A 21,833-nucleotide genomic window follows, 5' to 3' on the forward strand; every position below is an offset into this window, starting at 1 on the left:
TAGTTGAATATTATTTTGCCGACACGTTTAAAATAGTGCTCTCCCTTTTGTAGCCTCTGCTCCCCTGCCCCCAAACATCTTGTATTCTCATTCCATCCTCCTGCACATGCCTCCTACCTGCAGCCCCATTTAAAGCTTCAGAATTAAAGAATCCAGGGAGAGTTGGGAAATTGGACACACAATTGGCTTAATGGTAGGCAGAGAGAAGCTTGTCGGACTGGAGGCCTGTGACCAGTAGTGTGCTTCAGGACTTGGTGCTGGGCTCATTGTTGTTTGTTATCTATATCAGTGATTTGGATGAGGATGTACAAGGCAGAATTCATAAGTTCGTGGATGACACTAAAATAGTGGTATTATGGAATGAGGATTGTCATCAGAAATTGAAACAAGATCTTGCTCAGCTGGGCAGAGAAACGGCAAATGGAATTTAATATAGATAAATGTGAGGTGTTGCATTTTGGAAAGTCAAATCAAAGTAAGAGTTTCATGATGAATGGTAGGGGCCTTAAGGAGTGTAGTGGAACATAGGGACCTTGCAGCACAGGTGCACGGTTCTCTGAAAGTGGAGTCACAGGTAGACAGAGCAGCGAAGGAGGTTTTTGGCACACCAACTTTCATCAGTCAGGGCCCTGAGTACAGAAGTTGAGAAGTTATGTTGCAGTTGTACAGGATGTTGGTCAGGCCATACTTGGAGTATTGTGTTCAGTTTTGGTCACCTTGCTATAGGAAGGATGTTATTTAACTGCAAAGAGTGCAGATGAAATTTATAAGGATGTTGCCAGGACCCAAGGGACTGAGTTAGAGGGAGAGGCAGAGGGACAAGCTAGGACTTTTTTCTTCAGCACGTAGGACACTGAGGAGTTGGATCTGAAAAGTAGTGTATAAGATCATGAGAGGTATGAATAGGGTGAATGCGCACAGTCATTTTCCCAGGATTGGGGAACCAAGGATTAGAAGGCATCAGTTTAAGGTAAGACGGGAAAGAATGCAAGGGAACCTGAGGGGCAACTATTTTTTTTAAATGGAGGGTGGTACACATATAGAATGAGCTGCCAGTAGTAGAGCCTGAGATTACATTAACAACATTTAAAAGGCATTTGGATGAATATATGGATAGGAAAGGTTTAGAAGGATATGGGCCAAGTGCAGGGAAATGGAATTAGCGTGGATGGACATTTTGGTCAGCATGGACCCATTCGGGCCGAAGGGTCGTCTCCTTGTTGTCGAAGTCTATGACTCTATGAACAGTAACACCTGGGCCTAGCTCCTGTCAACTATTGAAGACAGGGCCTGGGCTGGTCAATTCCAACTGTAGGCCTGGCTCCAGGACACAATCCTCCTAAAGGACTGGTTTCTGGCAGTAATTCCCAGATACATATCCTCAGATACACAAGCAAGGTACACAGTGGTATGTGTATGTACAAACATTGTGCAGGTGTATGCCTGTCATATATATGTGGACACAAGCAAATGCACAGAAATACAATTACAGAAACGAAATTTTATACACATATACAGAAAAGTGCAACTCCACAACTACAAATTTATCCTTATAGAAAGATACACAGACCACAGTCTAAACAAAGGACAAATGTACTCAAAGATACAAGAATAAGAAACATAGGCGCACACAAAAAAGAACGGCTATAAAAATAACATTATCATTCCGTGGTGAATAGACATTTGCTATTTTTGGAAGTCAGTCTAAATGTTATCGAAGCCCTCAGAATGGAAACTCCTCCCATCCCTTTTGAGTTGCATACTTGTTCCCGAACTAATATCAAAAGATTACAGTACCAGGCAAGGACCACTTCCAGCAAGGCTGAATCAAATGATTATCTTGTAAAACTCCATGGGCTTACCATTGCTGGACTTACCATTATCAATGTCTTGGCTATTACAACTGACCAGAAATTGAACTGGACTAGCCATATAAATACTGCAACTACAAGAGCAGATCAAAGATTAGTAAATCATTACCTGACAGCTCAAAGCCTGTTCACCACTTAGAAGGCACGAGTCAGGAAGGTAATAGAGAGGTCAATGCCTTGACTATAGGAATTGGAAAGTCATGTTGTGGCTGTACAGGACATTGGTCAGGTCAATTTTAGAATGCCGCATTCAATTCTGGTCTCCCTGGATGTTGTGAAACTTGAAAGAGTGCAGAAAGGATTTACAAAGATGTTGCTGGGTTTGAGATGTAGGGAGACGCTGAATAGGCTAGGGCTATTTTCCCTAGAGTGTTGGATGCTGTAGGGTGACCTTATAGAGGTTTATAAAATCATGAGGGGCATGGATAGGGTGAATAACCAAGGTCTTTTCCCTGGGGTGGGCGAGTCCAAAACTAGGTTTAAGGTGAGAAGGGAAAGATATACAAGGGACCAAAGGGGCAACTTTTTCATGCAGAAGGTGATATGTGTATGAAACAAGCTGCCAGAAGAAGTGGTGGAAGCTGGTACAATTACCATATTTTAAAGGCATCTGCATGACTATATGCATTAGAAGGGTTTAGAGAAATATGGGCCAAATGTTGGCCATAGGGACTAGATTAATTTAGGATACCTGATTGGCATGGGCAAGGTGATCTGAGGGGTCTGTTTCCGTCCTGTACAAACTCTATGACTCTAAATCTCCACTGCCTGGATGAGTGCAGCTTCAACAAGATTGAAAAATAGTCAACACCATTTAAGGCAAAGCAGCCCGCATAACTGGCATCCCATCCAACACCTTCAACATTTCCTACCTTCACCAACAATTTGCAGCAACAGCAGTGTGTACCATCTACAAGATGTGCCGCAACAACTCTCCAAGGGTCCTTAAACAGTATCTTCAAAACCTATGACCTCTACCCCCTAGAAGGACAAAGGCAGCACATACACAGGAACATGATTAGCTGCAAATTCCTTCAAGCCACACATCATCTTGGCTTTGAACTATATCAGCGTTTCTTCAGTGTCGCTCATTCAAAATCTTGTAATTCCGTCCTTAACAACACTTTATGCACCTAGACCACATGGATGTTGCAGTTCAAGAAGGCAGCTCTTATTAGGGATTGGCAATAAATGGTGGAATAGATCGTAATGCTTGACAAATTAACAAAAAAAGATGATGATTGGTCTATTAACACACTGCAGCCTGATTGAAACACTTCAAAGACACTAAAGTGTGATTTTTCACACAAAGCGGGTCGATTTGTAACGTTGACGGTGTGAAATGGCTGATAGCCAAATTGCAGTCTGTCCTGCATCTCTCCGGATTGACTTCAATGGAATAACAATGAGATGTTCAACAAGCTGCTGATTCCCACTATCGCTGATTCACCATCACTCATTTTACTCACCATCACTCATTTTACAATGTTGTGGAATGACACACATACACACTCACTCACACACATACATACATCTGTGGTTAATAGGTCAGAAACTTCTGATGACATGTGACCTTTAACCTTGAAAACGAGAGGGGTTAGTTGAAGTGAATGAATGATTTATGTTGGACAAAGCTAGAAATACAAAACCATGCACTCGGAGAGAGAGTTGCTGCTGTGAAACAAAGGAAGGGCAAGTTTAATTTCATAAAACTCCTACCTGTATACTCAGGGAAGCAGATTGTAAGAGCCGACTTCTTGATCTTCTCAGCGAACAAGTCTTTCTTGTTGAGGAAAAGAATAATGGAGGTGTCGATGAAGAACTTATTATTACAGATGGAATCAAACAGCATTAGAGATTCGTGCATGCGGTTCTGTAGCAAGGGAAAAGGGAAAGGGAAAGAAGAGAGAGAAAGAAGGAGGATTCGTTAGCATCAGAAAAGGGGAAACTGTATGAACGTGTGTAGTTAATAAACATGAGCCAAATAGATATTAGACAAAAGTAAGCTCTCAAATAAGTTCAGACAGTTCAGTTCAGGTGAACAAACACAAACAGCAGTAAACACACACATACACACACAGTCGCACACATTCCAACAACTGAACTTTCAGCATTGCCTGTTGATCATTCTAGAAACTGTCTCATCAATTCAGCCCTTTGCTGTTGACCTCTGTAGGTTTCCAAGTAGAATTATAGAATGATTTCGTGCAGAAGGAGGCTGCTCAGCCTGTCACATCTATGCCAGGTCTCTGTAAGAGTCAATCAGTGAGGCGGCTTTCTCACGTAGCCCCACAATATCTTTCCTCCATTCAGATAATTATCCAATTCCCTTTTCTAAGTCATGATTGAAGCTGGCTCCACTACATTCTCCAGTGGTCCACTCCTGGTCCTAACCCGTCACAGTATTATAACATGTCTTTCTCATGTCATCTTTCATTCCTTTTGTCATCTGACCTTAAGCTGGAGTCCCCTTGTTCTTGATCTTTCCACCAATAATTTCTCTTTTCCTGCTCAGTCCAGATTCATGGTTTTATCAAATCTCTCCTCAACCTTCACTTGTCCAACAAGAACAGTCCTAACTTCTTCAATCTGTCCTGGTGATCTATCCTACTCTCATTGATGCTGGAACCATTCTCAGAAGCTTTTCCTTGAACTCATTCAAAAAAAATCTTCCCAGAGTAAAATATCACAGATCCAACTGGGTGTAGGCGACATGGAGAATAGAATTCACATGGTAAGGTACATTGTACCTTGCGAAGGTACATTGCACACAATACCAAATAATGCGCAGATAAGATCATTGCTACTTTGGATGATCTTATAAATGCTAAACTTACTTCTCCATTCAAGGTTTTCACTTTTGATTCACCAGAGCAGTAGGACCACAACAAAGGACACAGCCAATTTGATCACATCTCCCTCTCAAGGCAGGTAAATGTAACAAGATAACAAGAAGTTCTTGAGCTGAGGAGCTGACGTACAGGGGAAGTTGGATGTAGATGTGAGCCCCAACATTTGCTTTCATTGGCTCTGGCGTTTTTGGAATAAGTTTTGATTCAGTGAACTGAATATATCACCGATACACCTAACCATTCTCCAATCCCAAGTCACAAAAACACAACTCGTTAGCATCAGAGCACAATCAGGAACTCACAGACTTTTGACCAACTACAATCATATCTCCCCTGTTAGTCATAAAACGTCAGGTACTAAGTTTTGCTTTACAGACTGTCTTATCCTATTACAAGTCAGCATTGTATTGTGGCTCGGATGCTGTGGAAAAAGGCAGGTACAATTAAATAATGGGCTTGTGGAGCGAGAATCAATGAAACCCACATCAATCATTGAGCATCCAAGTTAAATGTTGAAAGATGATAGAGCTATTGGAAACAGAGAAAAACACATTATTCCAGTTTAGGCTAGCATTGATGGTTAGTGATTAGTCAGAATTAGCACATCAATCAAAATAATATTACAGGATGTTCTAGAGATATCAGGGGGATAAAGGTATGGCTTCTTTTGCCGTCGATTTGAAATCTGAAAACTGGAGAAAAATCGTTTGAACAGTTCGTCGTCTCAGAATCGTAGATCTAAAGAATGAATGAAAGAATAAATCGAGCGTCATAAGGTCAGGCACAAAGAAGAGGCAAACACGTATTTTAGGAAAGAGCTGGCACTTTATTGATATCTTATGAATAAATACATTAACAACAGAAATAAATAATAACAATCTACCATATAAACAGACTCACTTTGTTACAAAATGACTGTAAGTACAACCTCATTCACATGTAATAAAGCACTAGGTTAGCCTAATCACCCACACAAGCTCACATTATGGTTCCAAATCTGACACAGAGGTGACTAAGAGACTGCCACAGAAAGTTGGCACATACATTAAGAGTAAGAGACTTGGAGTTCTTGTCCAATTACACTTGGACAAAGGTTACCAGTGTTCCAAATGGTTCACTTACCTGAAGCACTCCACTCCTATTTGTGTTATGGCACTGCGTCGGCGTCATTCAGTTTGTGGTTAATACGTTGAAAGGAATACCAGCATGGCACAGGGTGTTTGATTCTCAATGGTAAAGTACACAATCAGCCTTCAACCATTCACATTTGGCAGAGCCGTACGGGTGGTTTGAAGCTGGCAGATGACCTTGAAGACAGACACTAATACTCTGTGGAACTACGTTATATCATCAGCAACAACCATCAAAAAAATAATTTAAGATCTCTCCAGAGTGACTCCACTTGGACTAATAATGAGGCGGCAACTGAACACCACTAACTGAACCATTATTTAACACTGAATGGGCATCAACTAACGACAAATTCTTACAACCCATCCACAATACATATCCCATACTGGATACACTAAACATGTTTCTTTGGTGAGAGGTTAGTTATGGTAGCTGCTGCACTGTTGCTTGTTGTGGTAATCACCATAACAAGTCCTATCCTTTTGCGCCGAAGCAACATCATTACCTCAGGATGTAGGATGGAAGTCCAGTTATCAAATACAAATGCCTTTTGTATTCAAATGTCACTGCTATTAAATGGCCTGATACTAATAATCATTCCTAATCTGTAACTACCAGTCCTGCTTCCAGTAAATGAACAGTACCAAAGACTTCCGGGCTACAGTGGCAGATACCATGAACGAGTCCCTTCCTTGACCTGTACAGAAATGTGAAACTAGTAAATGAATAGCAGTAAGCAGCCCTGTGGGTTGGTGTTACTTTGATATCTGAACCATTCTATCCAAAGTCATAGACCTTGTATACTTGTCATTGTCAGATACACTTTCCTTAAGTCAGACAATTTGAGGTCAAATGTTTTCACATTCAGCTACCCATACAGGATTCTGCTACGTATCAAGTTTCCCTCCATAGCCTCATCCTGGTCAGGCTGATGTATTTATTGTAGATAATAAAATGTGAGGCTGGATGAACACAGCAGGCCCAGCAGCATCTCAGGAGCACAAAAGCTGACGTTTCGGGCCTAGACCCTTCATCAGAGAGCATTTGTTGCATTCGTTATCAAACACAGCTGAAGTCAATCCAAGAAGTGAAACTCTCAGAGGCCAAGCTTGGTTGTTCATTCTCAAATTCTACTCTGAGGTTATGTGCTGCGTTGTTGCATTTATTACAGTGATTGGTTCAATCCCACATACATTGTCAGAGGCAGTGAACTACACATATCTTCAGGATCATTGAGATCAGATTCTATATTACTCATTAGTCTGTCCTTCAATGAAGTATAGTTAAGGAACACCAGCTTACCATAGCTTTCCTTTTTACAGATGACAAAAATAGTTTGGCAGGGAGCTGGTGAGGATGGCACAGAGGATCTGGAAAGGGATTTGGGTTGTTTAGGAGATTGGGCAAAAAGTTGACAGATGGAATATAATTTAGGAAGATTTGAGGTTGTGCATTTTGATAGGAAGAAAAGAGGAAGTGAACATTATTTAAATGGGGAAAGATTACAGAATGCTATGAAACAAAGAGATTTGCGCATGAATCACAAAAATGCTAGCATCCAAGTTCAGCAGGTAATTGAAAAGGCGAATGGACTGTTGGTCTTTATTTCAAAGGGAAAGGAGGTAAAATGTAGGGAGGTCTTACTTAAGCTATACAAGGCACTGGTCAGACCATAGCTTGAATACCGAATGGTTTTGGTCCCCTTATTTAAGGAAAGATATTGGAAGCAGTCCAGAGAAGGATAAACCCTAAGGCTATAAGAAACAGGTGCAGCAGTAGGCTTTTTGGTCTCTTGAGCCTGCTTTGCTATTCCATAGGATCATGGTTGATCCAACATTTCTCACATCCACTTTTGTACGATTTCCCCGTAACCCTTAATTCATATACTGATCAAAATCTATCAATATCGGCCTTAAATGTATGAAGGTCTCAGCCCCTTCAGCTCTCTATGACAAAGAACTCCAAAGACTCTCAACCCTTCGAATAAAATAGCTCCCCTTTATTCTGAGACTATGCCCTCTGGTCCTAGAATCTACCATGAGGGGAAACATCCTCTCAGGATTCTTAAGGGGCTTGACTGGGTAAATACTGTTTCAATTAGATCATATTTCATCCTGTTAAACCCCAGTGAATAGAGATCCAACCTGTTTAGCCTTTGCTCACAAGAGAATCCATCCATAACAGGAATCATCCTAGTGAACCTTCTCTGAACTGCCTTCAATTAAATGACATCTTTCCCAAAATAAAGGGACCAACTGCTCACAGTACTCCAGGTATGGTCTCAAGAACACCTTATATAGTTGCATTAAGATGTGTCTACTCTTATATTCCAAATCCTTGAAATAAAGGCCATCATTTCATTAGTCTTGGAGATTGCCTACTGCACCTGTATGTTAGCCATGTTTCATGTACAGATACCGTCAAGTCCCTTTGTGTTGTAGCTTTCTGTAGTTTTTATCCATTTAAATAAAATTCTGCTCTTTCTTCTCCCTTCCAAAATGAACAACTTCACATCTCCCCAGACTGTACTCCATTTACTAACTTTTTACCCACTTAGTCAACCGATCCATATCTCTCTATAAATTGTTTCTTCCCTCTCACAACTTGCCTTTCCAGCTACTTTTGTGTCTTGTGCAAATTTGGCTACAGTGCATTCATTTCTTTCCTCCAAGTCATTAATGTACATTGAAATAGTTCCGGTCCCAGCACTGATCCCTGTGGAACCCAATGGTAATGGTTGCCAACCTAAAAAAAAACCTCTTGTCCCTACTTGCTGTTTACAGCTCAATTCTCTATCCTTGCTAATAAACTACCTCTAACATCCCAGGTTCTTATCATGTGATTTAACCTTTTGCGAGGTACCTCGTTGAACACCTTCTGGAAGTCCAAATATAACACATCTATTAGTTCCCCTATATCCACTCTGGTTGAGACTTTCCTAAAAAATTCTACTAATTTAGTTAGACATGATTTCCATTTCATGAAACCATGCCAACACCGATTAATTATGTTATAAATTTCCAAACATTCTGCTTTTACATCTTTAGTAACTGCTTTCAATACTTCCCCTTCAACAGATGTTAGGCTAATCACCCTGTAGTTATTTGCTTTCTGCCTCTCTCCTTTCTTGAATAGTTTCACTCAGTTTTTTCTGAGTATGGAGGGATTTTCTTATGTGGGGAGGTTGAGAAGATTGGGTCTGTACTCGTTGGAGTTCAGAAGAATGAGAGGAGACCTTATTGAAACACACAAGATTTTTAGGGTCTTGTCAGTGTAGATGCTCATATGGTGTTTCCATACGTGGTAGGATCTAGGGCCAGACAGTATAATCTCTGAGCAAGGTGTCACCCCTTTAAGACAGAAATTAGGAGCAATTTGTGCTGAGGGTCATGAATCTATGGAATAATTTAACAAACAGGGTTGTTGAGGCTGGGTCATAAGTATGTTCAAGGCAGGGATAGAGTTTTAATCATTTGGGGAATCTAGGGTTATGGGGTAATGACAGGGCCATGGAGTTGAGGATTGTTATTGGCCATGATTTCAAAGAATGACAGAGCAGACTTGATGAGTCGAATGGCCTAGTTCTGCTCCTGTGGCCTCAAAGCTCCAGTTACCTACTGTGTATCCCCTCTCCAGTTAACAAAAACACCCAGGTGGAATTATATAGCAGGCAAAAGAAACATCTTAAAATAAACAGAACATCTGTGTGTAAACTTGAATATAAAACACAATTTGTCTCTTCCTTACTCAGAGCTCTCTGGCCTAAACTTTGGTGTGGGACCCTGTTAATTCTCACAGGGACTGGGTCAAATCCCAAGCTTCTCTAAAACATTGAAGAAAGCCACTTCTGAGTCTTTCCGTTCCCAGACAGCAAGTAGCCTAGTCTGGGCATGCATGCAGTCAAAAGCAGTGTACAGCATATGCAGCATTGCCAGAAATACTGAAATCTTGCCCTGAGTGTGAAAGGGAGGAAATTTGTGTTAAAACTCAACAAAACAGTAAGGCTCCCAAACTCAATGATAATGATCAACTTCCTGTTGAAGGTCAATTATTTGTAATGGGCAGACATTACATTTATTATATTTAATGCCATGATATTCAACTGTAATATTATTTCAGCTTTTAATATTTATTGTAGGTTTTAGTATATAATTTGACTTATAATAAATATTTTTAATATTTGTGGATCTCCCCTGTGTGCACACACACAAACTTGGCTTTCAATAAGTTAGAATAACAAAGTATTTGAAAGGACTATCATTTCATATTTTGATTCCACTTCGATTGACTGGCATGTAAAGCCTGCATCTTTACATGCAGAACCAGAATGGCCACAGTACAGCAAATTATCTAAGTAAGAAGAGCCACAGTGTTGCAAATTATTTAAGTTTTTGAAATGGGCCTCAACACAACTAGTTGATCAACTGTGTTGTGTACAGCAAACATCAGTAGATACCAGGTTCCAACATTCACCTACAGTCTCGATACAGGCTGACTCTGCCTATAAATACCAGGTGCCATTTCATTCTGCATACTGGCATCACAGGGATCTTACATGGACCAGGCAGCATGAGTTAGGGTCCTACACAGACTGGACCTGATGGAGCCCCTCAAGGTGACTGGGAAACACAAGTTCAGTCACTGATAGACAGCACAGTCCATGCTCTGCGATGCCAGCCATGGCTGAAACTCCTTAAGAAATCTCTTTCCAAATCTCTTCACTAATTTTACCAACCACTCAAGAGACACCTAATAGACAACAGTTTCTCCATCAAAGTGAAGTGCAACTGAGTATGACAGGCTCTGGACTCTGAAATATAACATTTCTTCTAGAGAAACTTGTCACGCACCATGAACCTGTAAATAAATTTAGTCAAACTGAAAACATCAGGAACTAAAGACAGAAGGGAGTGAATGAGAATGTGAGGATACCCAGTACTGATCGCAAAGAGAAATATACAAGCAGTTACAATATGTATACATTTCCTGAGTGTTAGACTCGGTGTGCATGCATGAACGACTGACAATGTGAGTAGCTGTCTACGGGTTAATGGATCAGGACCAGTAAGAACCTGATGCAAACTTCAACCAACCCGAGACAACCTCCTGGAGTGGGCCTCCCATCAGGTTGTCCTGATGTCAATAAGTCTGGAGTTATAGTACCACTTACACACTGAGGTACATTTAAAAAAAAAATCAATGCAGAAGTGGCACTATAACTGTGTCCCCAAAGACACAGTGCATGTTGGGGTGAGTGTCTGCCTGGCCCATGTGTGTTTGCAAGGGAATACGAAATCTGTCCAATTCTGCTCAAAGCCCGAACAGCAGTAGCTGCAAAATTGGCTGTTTTGTTTGTAGTGTGAAGTAAAATCAGTGGCAGAATTGTCTCCAAAAATGCCACCTGTACAGTGCCTGACGGACTCTAGTACAGTCCGCACCCTCTCAGGTTATTTGCAATAATCACATCAGTTACTGCATCAAAAACAAACTGGATGTTATTGGTATCAGTGGCACAGGTAATGTGTGTGTAGATCTCCTTGCTTGCTGACTTGTTCTTGCTCTCGTACTGGGACTGAATGTAAGAAACAGCTTCAGCAAACATGCTGGGGCCTGAAAGAGAGACACAAACACAGAGGAAAAAGAATAGCATCAGAAATATTTAAGATTGTTCTTCTGAGCAATACCTTATCTGGGGCTAGATACCAGCCCTTTCAAATCAAGCCAAAGATTTGAAAACAACGGGTAACAGGGCTAAAGCAATTGGTTGTCTCGCAGTTTCTTTTCCATTTCTTTGTCAAAATATTACCAAGAGGCTTCCAAAGGCCTTTGCAGAGACTCTAATAAATGCCGTGCCTGTTAACAAACAATCATTGGGTTGAAGAAGGTAGGATTTACCCCATTTCCCTGTGATTGCTAGCAGGTGCAATGATAAAGATAATTTCTCCATATTTTTCAGAGGTTCTGCCAACCTATATCCAAATTCATAGCAAGATGACTGCTTGGTGCAATATAAGGTACTTCCTCATAACGTACAACTGGCCAGGATCAGGATCCGACCGTGATGGGCAGCTGAGCAAACATCAGATAAAGATTGCTCATTTGGGCAATGCCCTCAGGGTCCACGGAAACTATGCAAAAGATAGCAGTGCAAACAAGTTAGGAAACTGGCAGCAATCGGAGGGGACTAAGTACCATAGAAAAAACTGCAACCTACGTTTTAAGCATTTTGATTATATCTCCTCGAAGCTCTGTGGGATATTTTCTATGCTAAAGGAATGAGACAAATGCACACTGTTGCTATCATGACGACTGTGCTTCTCGTTTTTTGTGTTGATTGTTCCAGGGAATGATGTCATGAGCTGGTCAGATACCTTAAGCAGCATGCAAGAAAAGATGGACTCATTATAAAAAGCTCGGAGATCGACCAGAAGAAAAGGTATCTTAACGGTAGAGCATGAACCGTCATGAGTTTGATATTCTAGTCAGGAAACTAAGCTTATGCATCTCTTGACTAGAGGTTCTCTTTTTCATCATGATATCAGTCTTTCCGGAATCAACTCATAGCAACAGCCTTCTAGTACACAGTGTCACAGTCAGTTGAGTATTTCTGAAGTGTCATTATCGCACAATGTAGACAAATACAACGGTAAAATTGCACAAAGTAAAATCCCACAAACAATAATGGGACAAATAGGTTCTTTGTGATGTTTGCGGAGGGACAAATATTGACGATAACCCTAAATAAACTCATCTTTGAACAATCCCTTGGGATCTTAGTCTACCATCTCGTGTCCTTCATTTAATCCAAAGATGGTGCAGCACCTCCATTTCCTCCAAAATATCCCTTATCATGGACAACAGAACTCGAGTTTTCCTTTGAAGCAAAACTTTCTGCTGTTCAATTAAATCTCTATTTTCCTTAAAATGAGCCTGTTTTACCTTGAATGCTGCTTATGTTATATAAACCATTTGACTGAATTATAACCAATTTAATCACAGGGAACTGGTGACTACCTCTATCAAAATCACTGTAAATTTTCTCCTGTAATATGGAATGAATGCAGCTCTGTTACTTAAAGTAGAATGAGTGTGAAGAGGGTTACTTCTACTTTGAATTTTCAGAATTCTGTTCTTAGACTCATGTTGTCTCTTGAAATACTGGGTTATTTTGGACAGCTTTTCTTGCACTTCTCATTCACAAATCAACAACCATTCTCGTTCTATTTTTAGACATTAGTGTCTTTAAAGTCACACCTTTTTGAACGTTGGGGTATAAGGGTCTCAGTATGTTAACCTCTGAACTCAAACTTCAAACCACAGAACTTTAAACTGAATTACCAAATGAATTTTCCAGTCGTGTGTGCTTCTTTCCCTTACCCACCCAGAGACACGTGGTGGTCACCTAGTTACCTGTGTACTCGGGAAAGCAGATCGTTAGTGGAGATTTCTTAATTTTTTCCTCAAATATGTCCTTCTTGTTGAGAAATAGGATGACGGAAGTATGTGTAAACCATTTGTTGTTACAGATACTGTCGAATAACTTCAGCGACTCATGCATGCGATTCTGAAACAAAGAATGCCCTATGTTACACCAAGCACCTAGAACCAAACTAAAGCAATTCCATATTGACAGCTGTGCAAAGATGTAACTTTACAATTTCTATGTTAAATGCAAGGTTAATTACAGGTCAAAGCTACTTAAAAAATTTACATATTACAACTGGATCCATTTAAAACCAGTCATTTTATTTATATATTGTTTAAATCATGCATCATGCATGTACCAGGAACTGCAGCTGAAGATTCGCTGCCTTTTTTCTATCTCTAGGCATAGAAACCATGCAGCCAGAGAGCAGTGGCAAACACTAACTGGATACATTAACCAAGGATATCATAGATCCTTGAATTAATCCAGACTTGAAAACAGTCAGTGACCGGCCTCCTCCTGACCTCTGAGTCTTTGCCATGACTTTTTAGCTTTTTTAGCTATGTGGTTTAAAGTGGCTTTTGACAAGCTGGAGCGAAAGCATGAACAGATTAAGAGTCTGGTAACCCATGAACACCACAATGTCAGGTCACGAAGACATTAGTCTGGAGCCAAAAGGAAGACTACCAAATGCATGAACACCAAAAAAAAACTTTACATTTTACAGGACCAATGCCTCGGCAAAATAAAAAACAGAAGAAAAAAATCTGCATCAGACTTGCATGTCTTCTACATGGCAATGTAGTGATGAGAGGAACTTGTGACAAGGTTCGGGCCAGAGGTCGCACTGCTGTTTTCAATTCTTGGTCAAGAGAAGCTTCATACCTGCCAATTTGGGTTGGTGTCGCAAAATCTCATTGTTAACATTTTGTTTGTATCAGTCAGCGGTGGTGGAATGGTGTCATGGCTGTAGCGAGAGGCTGGAGCTGGAAGGCTGCCTCCTTCCCCAGGGATGTGATACCAGAGAGCAGGCAAAAGGAGGATGAAGTACACTCAGAGTCATGGGGTGGTCACACAACATTGAAGGTGCACTGTTGCATCTCAGTGCAATCCAATACAAAAATCACTAGCATGTATGCAGCATGCCCCAGAGGGCAATCTCTTTACACAATCAACAGACTGAAACTTAGCCCAAACCAATGAATGTTCACACAAATAGAACATTTTGATTGCATTTACTTCTAGAGGATCTCAGATGCTCAACTGAAAGACGGTTCTGCAGTTTCACTTGTACCATTCGGTGAAGACAGTGGCTGAACGCCTCATCATATTTTACATCATAATGCTGCCACCTTGTGCTTATTGAACGTCAATGCGATGTGTAATCACTCTCACATGGACAACCCAGTTCATACACAGTCACTTGCCATTTAATGAGAATTATAGTGAGAGAAATCTGCCATAAGTCCCTCTGGTCTGACATTTTGAGGGTCTGTTTACTTGAGAGATGGTTTATATGCATGACCAAACAAGGAAGAAAGAAAGTTTTGAACAGCTACTTATTGTTACAGAGATGGTCATCTGGGTTCATTTGGTCAGACGCATGCTAGAAGGGCTGAATAAAATCAATGAGTGATGTAAAGAGAGGCTACATTATCAGACCTTTGTCAGTTTCAATGTTGAAACATTTTCAGTATGAGCTACACTTGAGTAAATGCTATGACCAGACCTTTTTGAAGAAGTAGATATTCTTGAAATCATAACCCATCCTTTCAGACCTAACATATATTTAACAAAGTTTGCTGAGATTCTGCTCAGATTTTCAGTATTTTGCTGTTCCTGCCCTTCACATTTTTCAGAACAAAACGTGGTCATTAGTACTTCCCTCTATGTATGAGCTACACAAGCTTGAAATTGGATTGTAGCAGAGTTTTAAATCTTTGTAACCTGGTGTGGCCACTAGAAGTGAAAATACAACTCCAATTACCTTTCAAAATCTTGAAAATAGGCTTTCAGTTGACCAAGCCCCGCCACCTAAAAGATGGCACGATCAATGTACCAATGATAACCACCTTGATTCCTTCACCTGTTGATTCCTATTTCAAGTAATACTGAGAATCTGTCTTTACCTCTGACAGGAGCACCAGCATTACCTTATACTACCATGTGCCATCAATCTCCTTTCTCAACAGCACTGATTCAGATCCATGCACTGGTGTCAAGTGAACTCAAAACAAATAGATTCTTTGGGATTGTGCTCCACATGTTCACCAGCATGTCAGGATACAGGAGTATGATCAATGCTGCCTTCACCTCCTCAGAATGGTTACCAGTAAATTGCAAATACCGATCATCACCTAATGTACAAAATTAAATCCTGCTCTTTTTAAAATTTGTCACAGAGATGGTAGGAACTGCCGATGCTGGAGAATCTGAGATAACACGGTGTGAAGCTGCATGAATACAGCGGGCCAAGCAGCATCAGAGGAGCAGAAAAGCTTGATGTTTCGGGTCAGGGCCCTTCTTCAGAAATGGGGGAGGGGAGGGGGATTCTGAAATAAATAGGGAGATGGGGGAGGCAGATAGAAGATGGATAAAGGAGAAGATAGGGTGAGAGGAGACAGACAGGTCAAAGAGGCGGGGTTACAGCCAGTGAAGGTGAATGTAAGTGGGGAGTTAGTGGGGGATAGGTCAGTCCAGGGAGGATGGACAGGTCCAGGGGTGGGGGGGGGGGGTGGCGGGATGAGGTTAGTGGGTAGGGGATGGGGCTAGGGCTTGAGGTGGGAGTAATGGTTAGGGAGGTGGGGACTAGCTGGGCTGATTTTGGCTTGTGATCGAGGGAGGGGAGATTTTGAAGCTTGTGAAATCCACATTGATACCATTGGAATGCAGGGTTCCCAAGAGAAATATATGAGATGCTGTTCTTGCATCTTTCGGGTGACGTCATTGTGGCACTGCAGGAGGCCCAGGATGGACATGTCGTCCGAGGAGTTGTGGGGAGGGGGGGGGGGGGGGGGGTGGGTGCGGAATTGAAATGGTTCACAACTGGGAGGTGTAGTTGTTCGTTGCAAACAGAACGTGGGTGTTCCGCAAAGCAGTCCCCAAGCCTTCGTTTGGTTTCCCCGATGTAGAGGAGGCCACAGTGGAAACAGCGGATACAGTATGTAACATTGACAGATGTGCAGGTGAACGTCTGTTTGATGTGAAAAGTCTTCCTTGGGCCTGGGATGGGGGTGAGGGGGGAGACAAGGGGCAGGTGTAGCACTTGCTTCGGTTGCAGGGAAAAGTGCTGGGTGGTGGAGCTGGAGGGGAGTGTGGAGCGGACAAGGGAGTCAAGGAGAGAGTGGTCCCTCCAGAAAGCACATAAGGGTGGGGAGGGAAAAATGTCTTTGGTGGTGGGGTCGGATTGCAGATGGCGGAAATGTCAGAGGATGATGCTTTGGATTTGGAGGTTGGTGGGGTGGTATGTGAGGGGGATTCTGTTTTGGTTATTATTGCGAATAGGGAGTGTGAGGGATGAGTCGCGGGAAAAGCGGGAGACACGGTGGAGGGCATTTTCGATCACTGTGGAGGGGAAGTTGCGGTTTTTGAAAAAAAGAGGACATCTGGGATGTTCGGGAGTGGAATGCCTCATCTCGGGAGCAGATGTGGCGGAGGCAAAGGAATTGGGAATACGGGATTTTTACAGGAAGGTGGGTGACAGGAGGAATATTCCAGGTAGCTGTGGGAGTTGGTAGATTTAAAATGGATATCGGTTTCCAGCTGGCTGCCAGAGTTGGAGACAGAGAGGTCCAGGAAGGATATAGAGGTATCGGAGATGGTCCCGGTGAACTTAAGGTTGGGGTGTAAGGTGTTAGTGAAGTGGATGAACTGTTCGAGCTCCTCGTGGGAACATGAGGCAGTGCTGATACAGTCATCAATGTAATGGAGGAAGAGATGGGGTTTAGGGCCAGTGTAGCTTAGGAAGAGGGATTGTTCCACGTAGCCTACAAAGAGGCAGGCATAGCTTGGGCCCATGCGGGTACTCATGGCCACCCACTTTGTCTGTAGGAAGTGGGACGAATTAAAGGAAAAGTTTTTGAGGGTGAGGACAAGTTTGGCTAAGCGGATGAGGGTGTCAGTGGCAGGGGGCTGGTCGGGTCTGCGGGACAGGAAAAAGCGGAGAGCTTTTAGGCCATCGTCATGGGGAATGCAGGTGTATAGGGACTGGATGTCCAGAGTGAAAATGAGGTGTTGGGGATCGGGGAATTGGAAGGTCTGGAGGAGTTGGAGAGCGTGGGTGGTGTCATGCACTTAGGTAGGGAGTTCCTGGACGAAGGGGGAGTAAATGGGATCCAGATAGGTGGAGATGAGTTCGGTGGGGCAGCAGCAGGCGGAGACAATGCGTCGACCAAGGCAGGCAGGTTTGTGTATTTTGGGAAGGAGATAGAAGCGGGCGGTGCGGGAATGATGATGTTAGAGGCTGTGGGGGGGGGGGGGAGGTCACCTGAGGTGATGAGGTTGTGGATAGTTTGGGAGATAAATGGTTTGGTGCTCAGGGGTAGAGTCATGATCCAGGGGATGGTAGGTAGTGGTGGAGAGTTGGCGTCTGGCCTCTCCCCTCACCTGACCACATTCCAAAACCAGCTCAGCTAGTCCCCGCCTCCCTAACCCCACCTCAAGCCCCATCCCATCCCCTACCCACTAACCTCATCCCGCCCACCTGACCTGTCCATCCTCGCTGACTGACTTATCCTCTCCTAACTCCCCATCTACATTCACCTTCACTGGCTGTAACCCTGCCTCTTTGACCTGTCTGTCTCCTCTCACCATGTCTTCTCCTTTATCCATCTTCTATCCGCCTCCCCCTATTTATTTCAGAATCCCCTTCCCCTCCCCCATTTCTGAAGAAGGGTCCCGAGCCGAAACAGCAAGCTTTCCTGCTCCTCTTTTTAAATTTGGTTGTATTTTGTTATATAAATTTAAATTAAATAAGTTATCAAAGGTGGCTTGTTGTCTGTAACTGTATCTGTTGCAGTGCTGGATATCTTTTGTTATCATAAAACCTACCTCAGCAGATACAGGCAAGATTAGCGCAGTCCACACAAAGCCTTGGTGATTACGAGCACCACTGAAGCAATGTAACACTAAGTTATCCCTTCAACTCTTTGCTGCTAATTGCACCAAATATTAAAATGAAAAATACAGTGATTATATATGTAACAAATGGAACAAACTGTTATTGGGATCACACAGAGGATTGTGGTTTGTATTAGGGAGTGTGAGATACAGTCTACTTCAAAGCTGTACAGCCATGTGGCAAATCAACTGCGTAACTGAAAATCCCTGGAACAAAATTCCACAGTCATCCATACGGCTTAAAATGTTAACATGTAATAGATCCAGGTTTTTCCAGGAGCAAACCTACAATGACATTCTTGCATCAATAACTCCTCACACATTACACTTTCAGACCAGGGAACTTGGGTAAAAGTTTTGACAGTAATCATCCTGTTCAGCTCAGGAATACAAACAAAAATCATAGGTGTGCCATTGTTTTAATACATCTGTAAACACAATCACTCTACTCTTCATTATTCCTAGAGGAAGTAATACTGTGATGTTATAAAACAAACAAAGTTGAAAACATACTACTGGACCTAGGAAGTAAAAATCATTAGTCCACAACATGTTTAACAATGATGTATTCCTAACAATTTTACTGTACACAATGGGTGTAAAGGAAGAGAAGTTACATGAGAGGGGCTTGAAGTTGCATTGGGATAATATGCCTCTCCCAGAATTGTCCTATTAACACATGAATCTCAGAGACTCTTAAATCTTGCCTCGCGTCATCTGGAATCTCATTTGTTGCATTAGAAATCCTGAATGAGAAAAAAGGTATTGTTACAAAACACAGAGGTGTATTTCTGTTGGGTTTAAAAGTTAACCAGGCAGGTCAGTGAATCCTGGAACTGGATTACAAAGCAACAGGCATCCAACAAGATAGGTCCCCATTCTGTTCATGAAGCCTGGCTTTAGGTTTTCAGATCTCTTAAAATGTAAGTACATTTTTAAGCCATTTTGAGAAAGTTACTATGTTGGGTGTCTGGCGTTGACAAGAAAGACCAGTGAATGCATCAGGAAACCAGTCAACATGCTTCTATGTAAATATCGCATTCCAGCAGTAGATACAGTTTGGCTAAGCTGATTGTCAGTGTGCCAGTCACAAACTGTCTATCTTAGGTAGCTCAGTCCTATATCAGGAGCAAAATAAATACCCAGAAGTCATAGCTCATCACCTCTCCTTAGTACCTCATAGACATCAGAGAAAACACTTCCATCACTTCTAACACAATGGGAATGAAATCTTCTTGCATGCAATATAATTCAATGCTGTCACAACCTGAAGATAAAGAGGAATCAGAATCTGCTTATTCCTTCAATTCAGGTCAAAACAACCTATTCAGACTCTCTTAACTTCACGTCTACAATTTAATGAACACAGACACTCTTTGCACACACAGCACGCTCATAAATCCATGGTTCTGTCCCTGACTGCACACACTGCAGCTACAGATGCCTGGACATTCATTCTGGGATCTCAGACAATCTCCACACATAAACCACTGGGGGCCGAAGCCATCACCTGGGGCCCGACTCACCGTGGTCTCATCCTCATGGAGCACCTGGTCATAGCCACTCAGTGCCACACAGAAAATAATTGCTGTCACATCTTCGAAGCAGTGGATCCATTTCTTTCTCTCTGACCTCTGACCTCCCACATCAAACAGCCTGCGAAGAAAATGGAACAAGTTTTCTTCAGTAAAACCTGGGGATTGACAAATGGGTGCAATAATTATGAGTTGTGGACGTAACCTGTAGCACTCTCAACATTTAGCCCAATGTTCCTCACTGCCCATGGGACAATACCTTCAGGAGGTATGATGCCCCCACACTGTTCTACACAGAGTAGTAATATGTGCCCTTGTGGCTGTAATTCCCATTATATGTAGTATCTGACCTTGGATGGGGAGGTTGAGCTCAGGCTGTTCACTTCCCTACTGACAGAATGGGGCATTGAGACATATATTGCTTTTAGCAACCAGTTGCATGCAATCTCTGGGCCAGGAACCAAATGTACGCAGGACTTGACAGAATCGACATATAGAAAACAGTTCTAATGATGGGAGAATCTAAAATCATGGGTCATAAATACAAGAGAATCACTAATTAATCTAATGAGGGATTCTGGAGAAACACTTACACTCAATGTGGTGTGAATGTGGAATTTGACACTGCAGAGAGAAGTTGAGGTCAATAAAACAGTTGTCTTCTTAGGGAAGCTAGATGTGTGAAAAAGGTTACACTGATGAAGTTAGAGGAGGAAAGATCAGAAGCAGCTTATGTGGCAGGTTAACACCTTCCTGAGGCCTGGTGAGCCCTGGTTGTACCTCTCTTCCAGTCACACAAATATCTACCTCCAGCAACTGGAGATTTCAAGGCATCAGGTTCTAGTCCAAGTGCTGTATTGACAAAAGGCACAGAAGCAGGAACTGGTGTTTATGTAATTCACTGTGCAAAGTGGGCAACGGGTGGCATCCGGGAGTAATGAAAGAATCACCTGGTACAATAGCACGTGTACTAGCGAGTCAACAGCAAGCGTACAATACAAGAGTGGAACCTTAAAAGGTGATAGACAGAAAGTAATAGGTGTATTGACTAGAAGAAAACCATGTGGAGATTGAGGGAAAGACTGTGAACTGACGAGTGTGAGGTTAGGAGAAGAAAGGTCAGCATGCTGGTGAATCCTGCAGCACTGAAAATCAGCTTGAGATGAACTTCCCTGCCTGACTGATGAGATGCAGGAAAGGCAAACATAGCCCTTGTCCAATTCCTAATCAGGCTTGCAAAGTTTCTTCATGCACTTCACTAATGTACACACATGGGACTAACTTCATGCTAAGTACAACAATCAAATCAGCCTTGACACATAACAGGTACATAATCCCTTCTTTTATAGGCACAAGTCCTCAGCCCTGATAATTATTACACAGGAGTAAATCTCCCCATCTACTTTAATATCAGATAGCAATCTTCATACACAATCCAGAGCGGTCTTCATACAGACGTTGACTTCGCAATCCCAGACACTGCGTCCAAGAGCATGGCATTAAGAGCAGGATATAGATTTGGAGACATCAGAAATACTCATTCGATTACTAGACGCAGGTCCAGCAGAGGTTCAGGATAATGTGTTGGCAGAATCAAAGTGTATGTGCTGGCCCCTAGCTTAGACTGAATGGAGAACAGTAGGAACTAAGTACGAAATTGGATACAGGATAGTGGCCTTGGTATCAGTCTAGAGGGAGCTAGCACAGTTCTAAACTGTATGTCATTCTAGTTACTATCCCCCTCATTTAAAATGAGGTATTTTTCAAATCAGTACTGTGATTGTGTGGAACTGGTGTGCATCAGTTAACATTTAATCCCCTTGATTGATTTATTTTAGACGAAATAATAGTTTTTTTAAAAAAAATATAAATTTTGTCTTTTATGTTAAATGACTGGCAG

The 21,833-nt window shown here is 42.1% G+C and overlaps 1 protein-coding gene across 2 annotated transcripts in view; it reads right to left on the minus strand.

Annotated features, from left to right (window-relative positions):
- The window catches only part of gnao1a (guanine nucleotide binding protein (G protein), alpha activating activity polypeptide O, a), a 221,916-nt gene that overhangs the window by 12,478 nt on the left and 187,605 nt on the right, over nucleotides 1-21,833 (minus strand). The window contains exons 6-8 of one of the 2 annotated variants that reach the window (XM_048546344.2): nucleotides 19,925-20,054; nucleotides 13,265-13,418; nucleotides 5,548-11,464 (exon numbers count right to left, since the gene is read on the minus strand). In XM_048546344.2, coding sequence (XP_048402301.1) covers nucleotides 11,277-11,464; nucleotides 13,265-13,418; nucleotides 19,925-20,054 — 472 coding nt within the window. In that variant the 3' untranslated portion in view covers nucleotides 5,548-11,276. Of the gene's footprint in view, nucleotides 1-3,590; nucleotides 3,745-5,547; nucleotides 11,465-13,264; nucleotides 13,419-19,924; nucleotides 20,055-21,833 lie in introns of those variants that run through there. The other variant, XM_048546345.2, reaches the window with a different exon arrangement.

This window comes from Stegostoma tigrinum, chromosome 16 (assembly GCF_030684315.1).
Source record: "Stegostoma tigrinum isolate sSteTig4 chromosome 16, sSteTig4.hap1, whole genome shotgun sequence".
Taxonomy (NCBI): domain Eukaryota; kingdom Metazoa; phylum Chordata; class Chondrichthyes; order Orectolobiformes; family Stegostomatidae; genus Stegostoma; species Stegostoma tigrinum.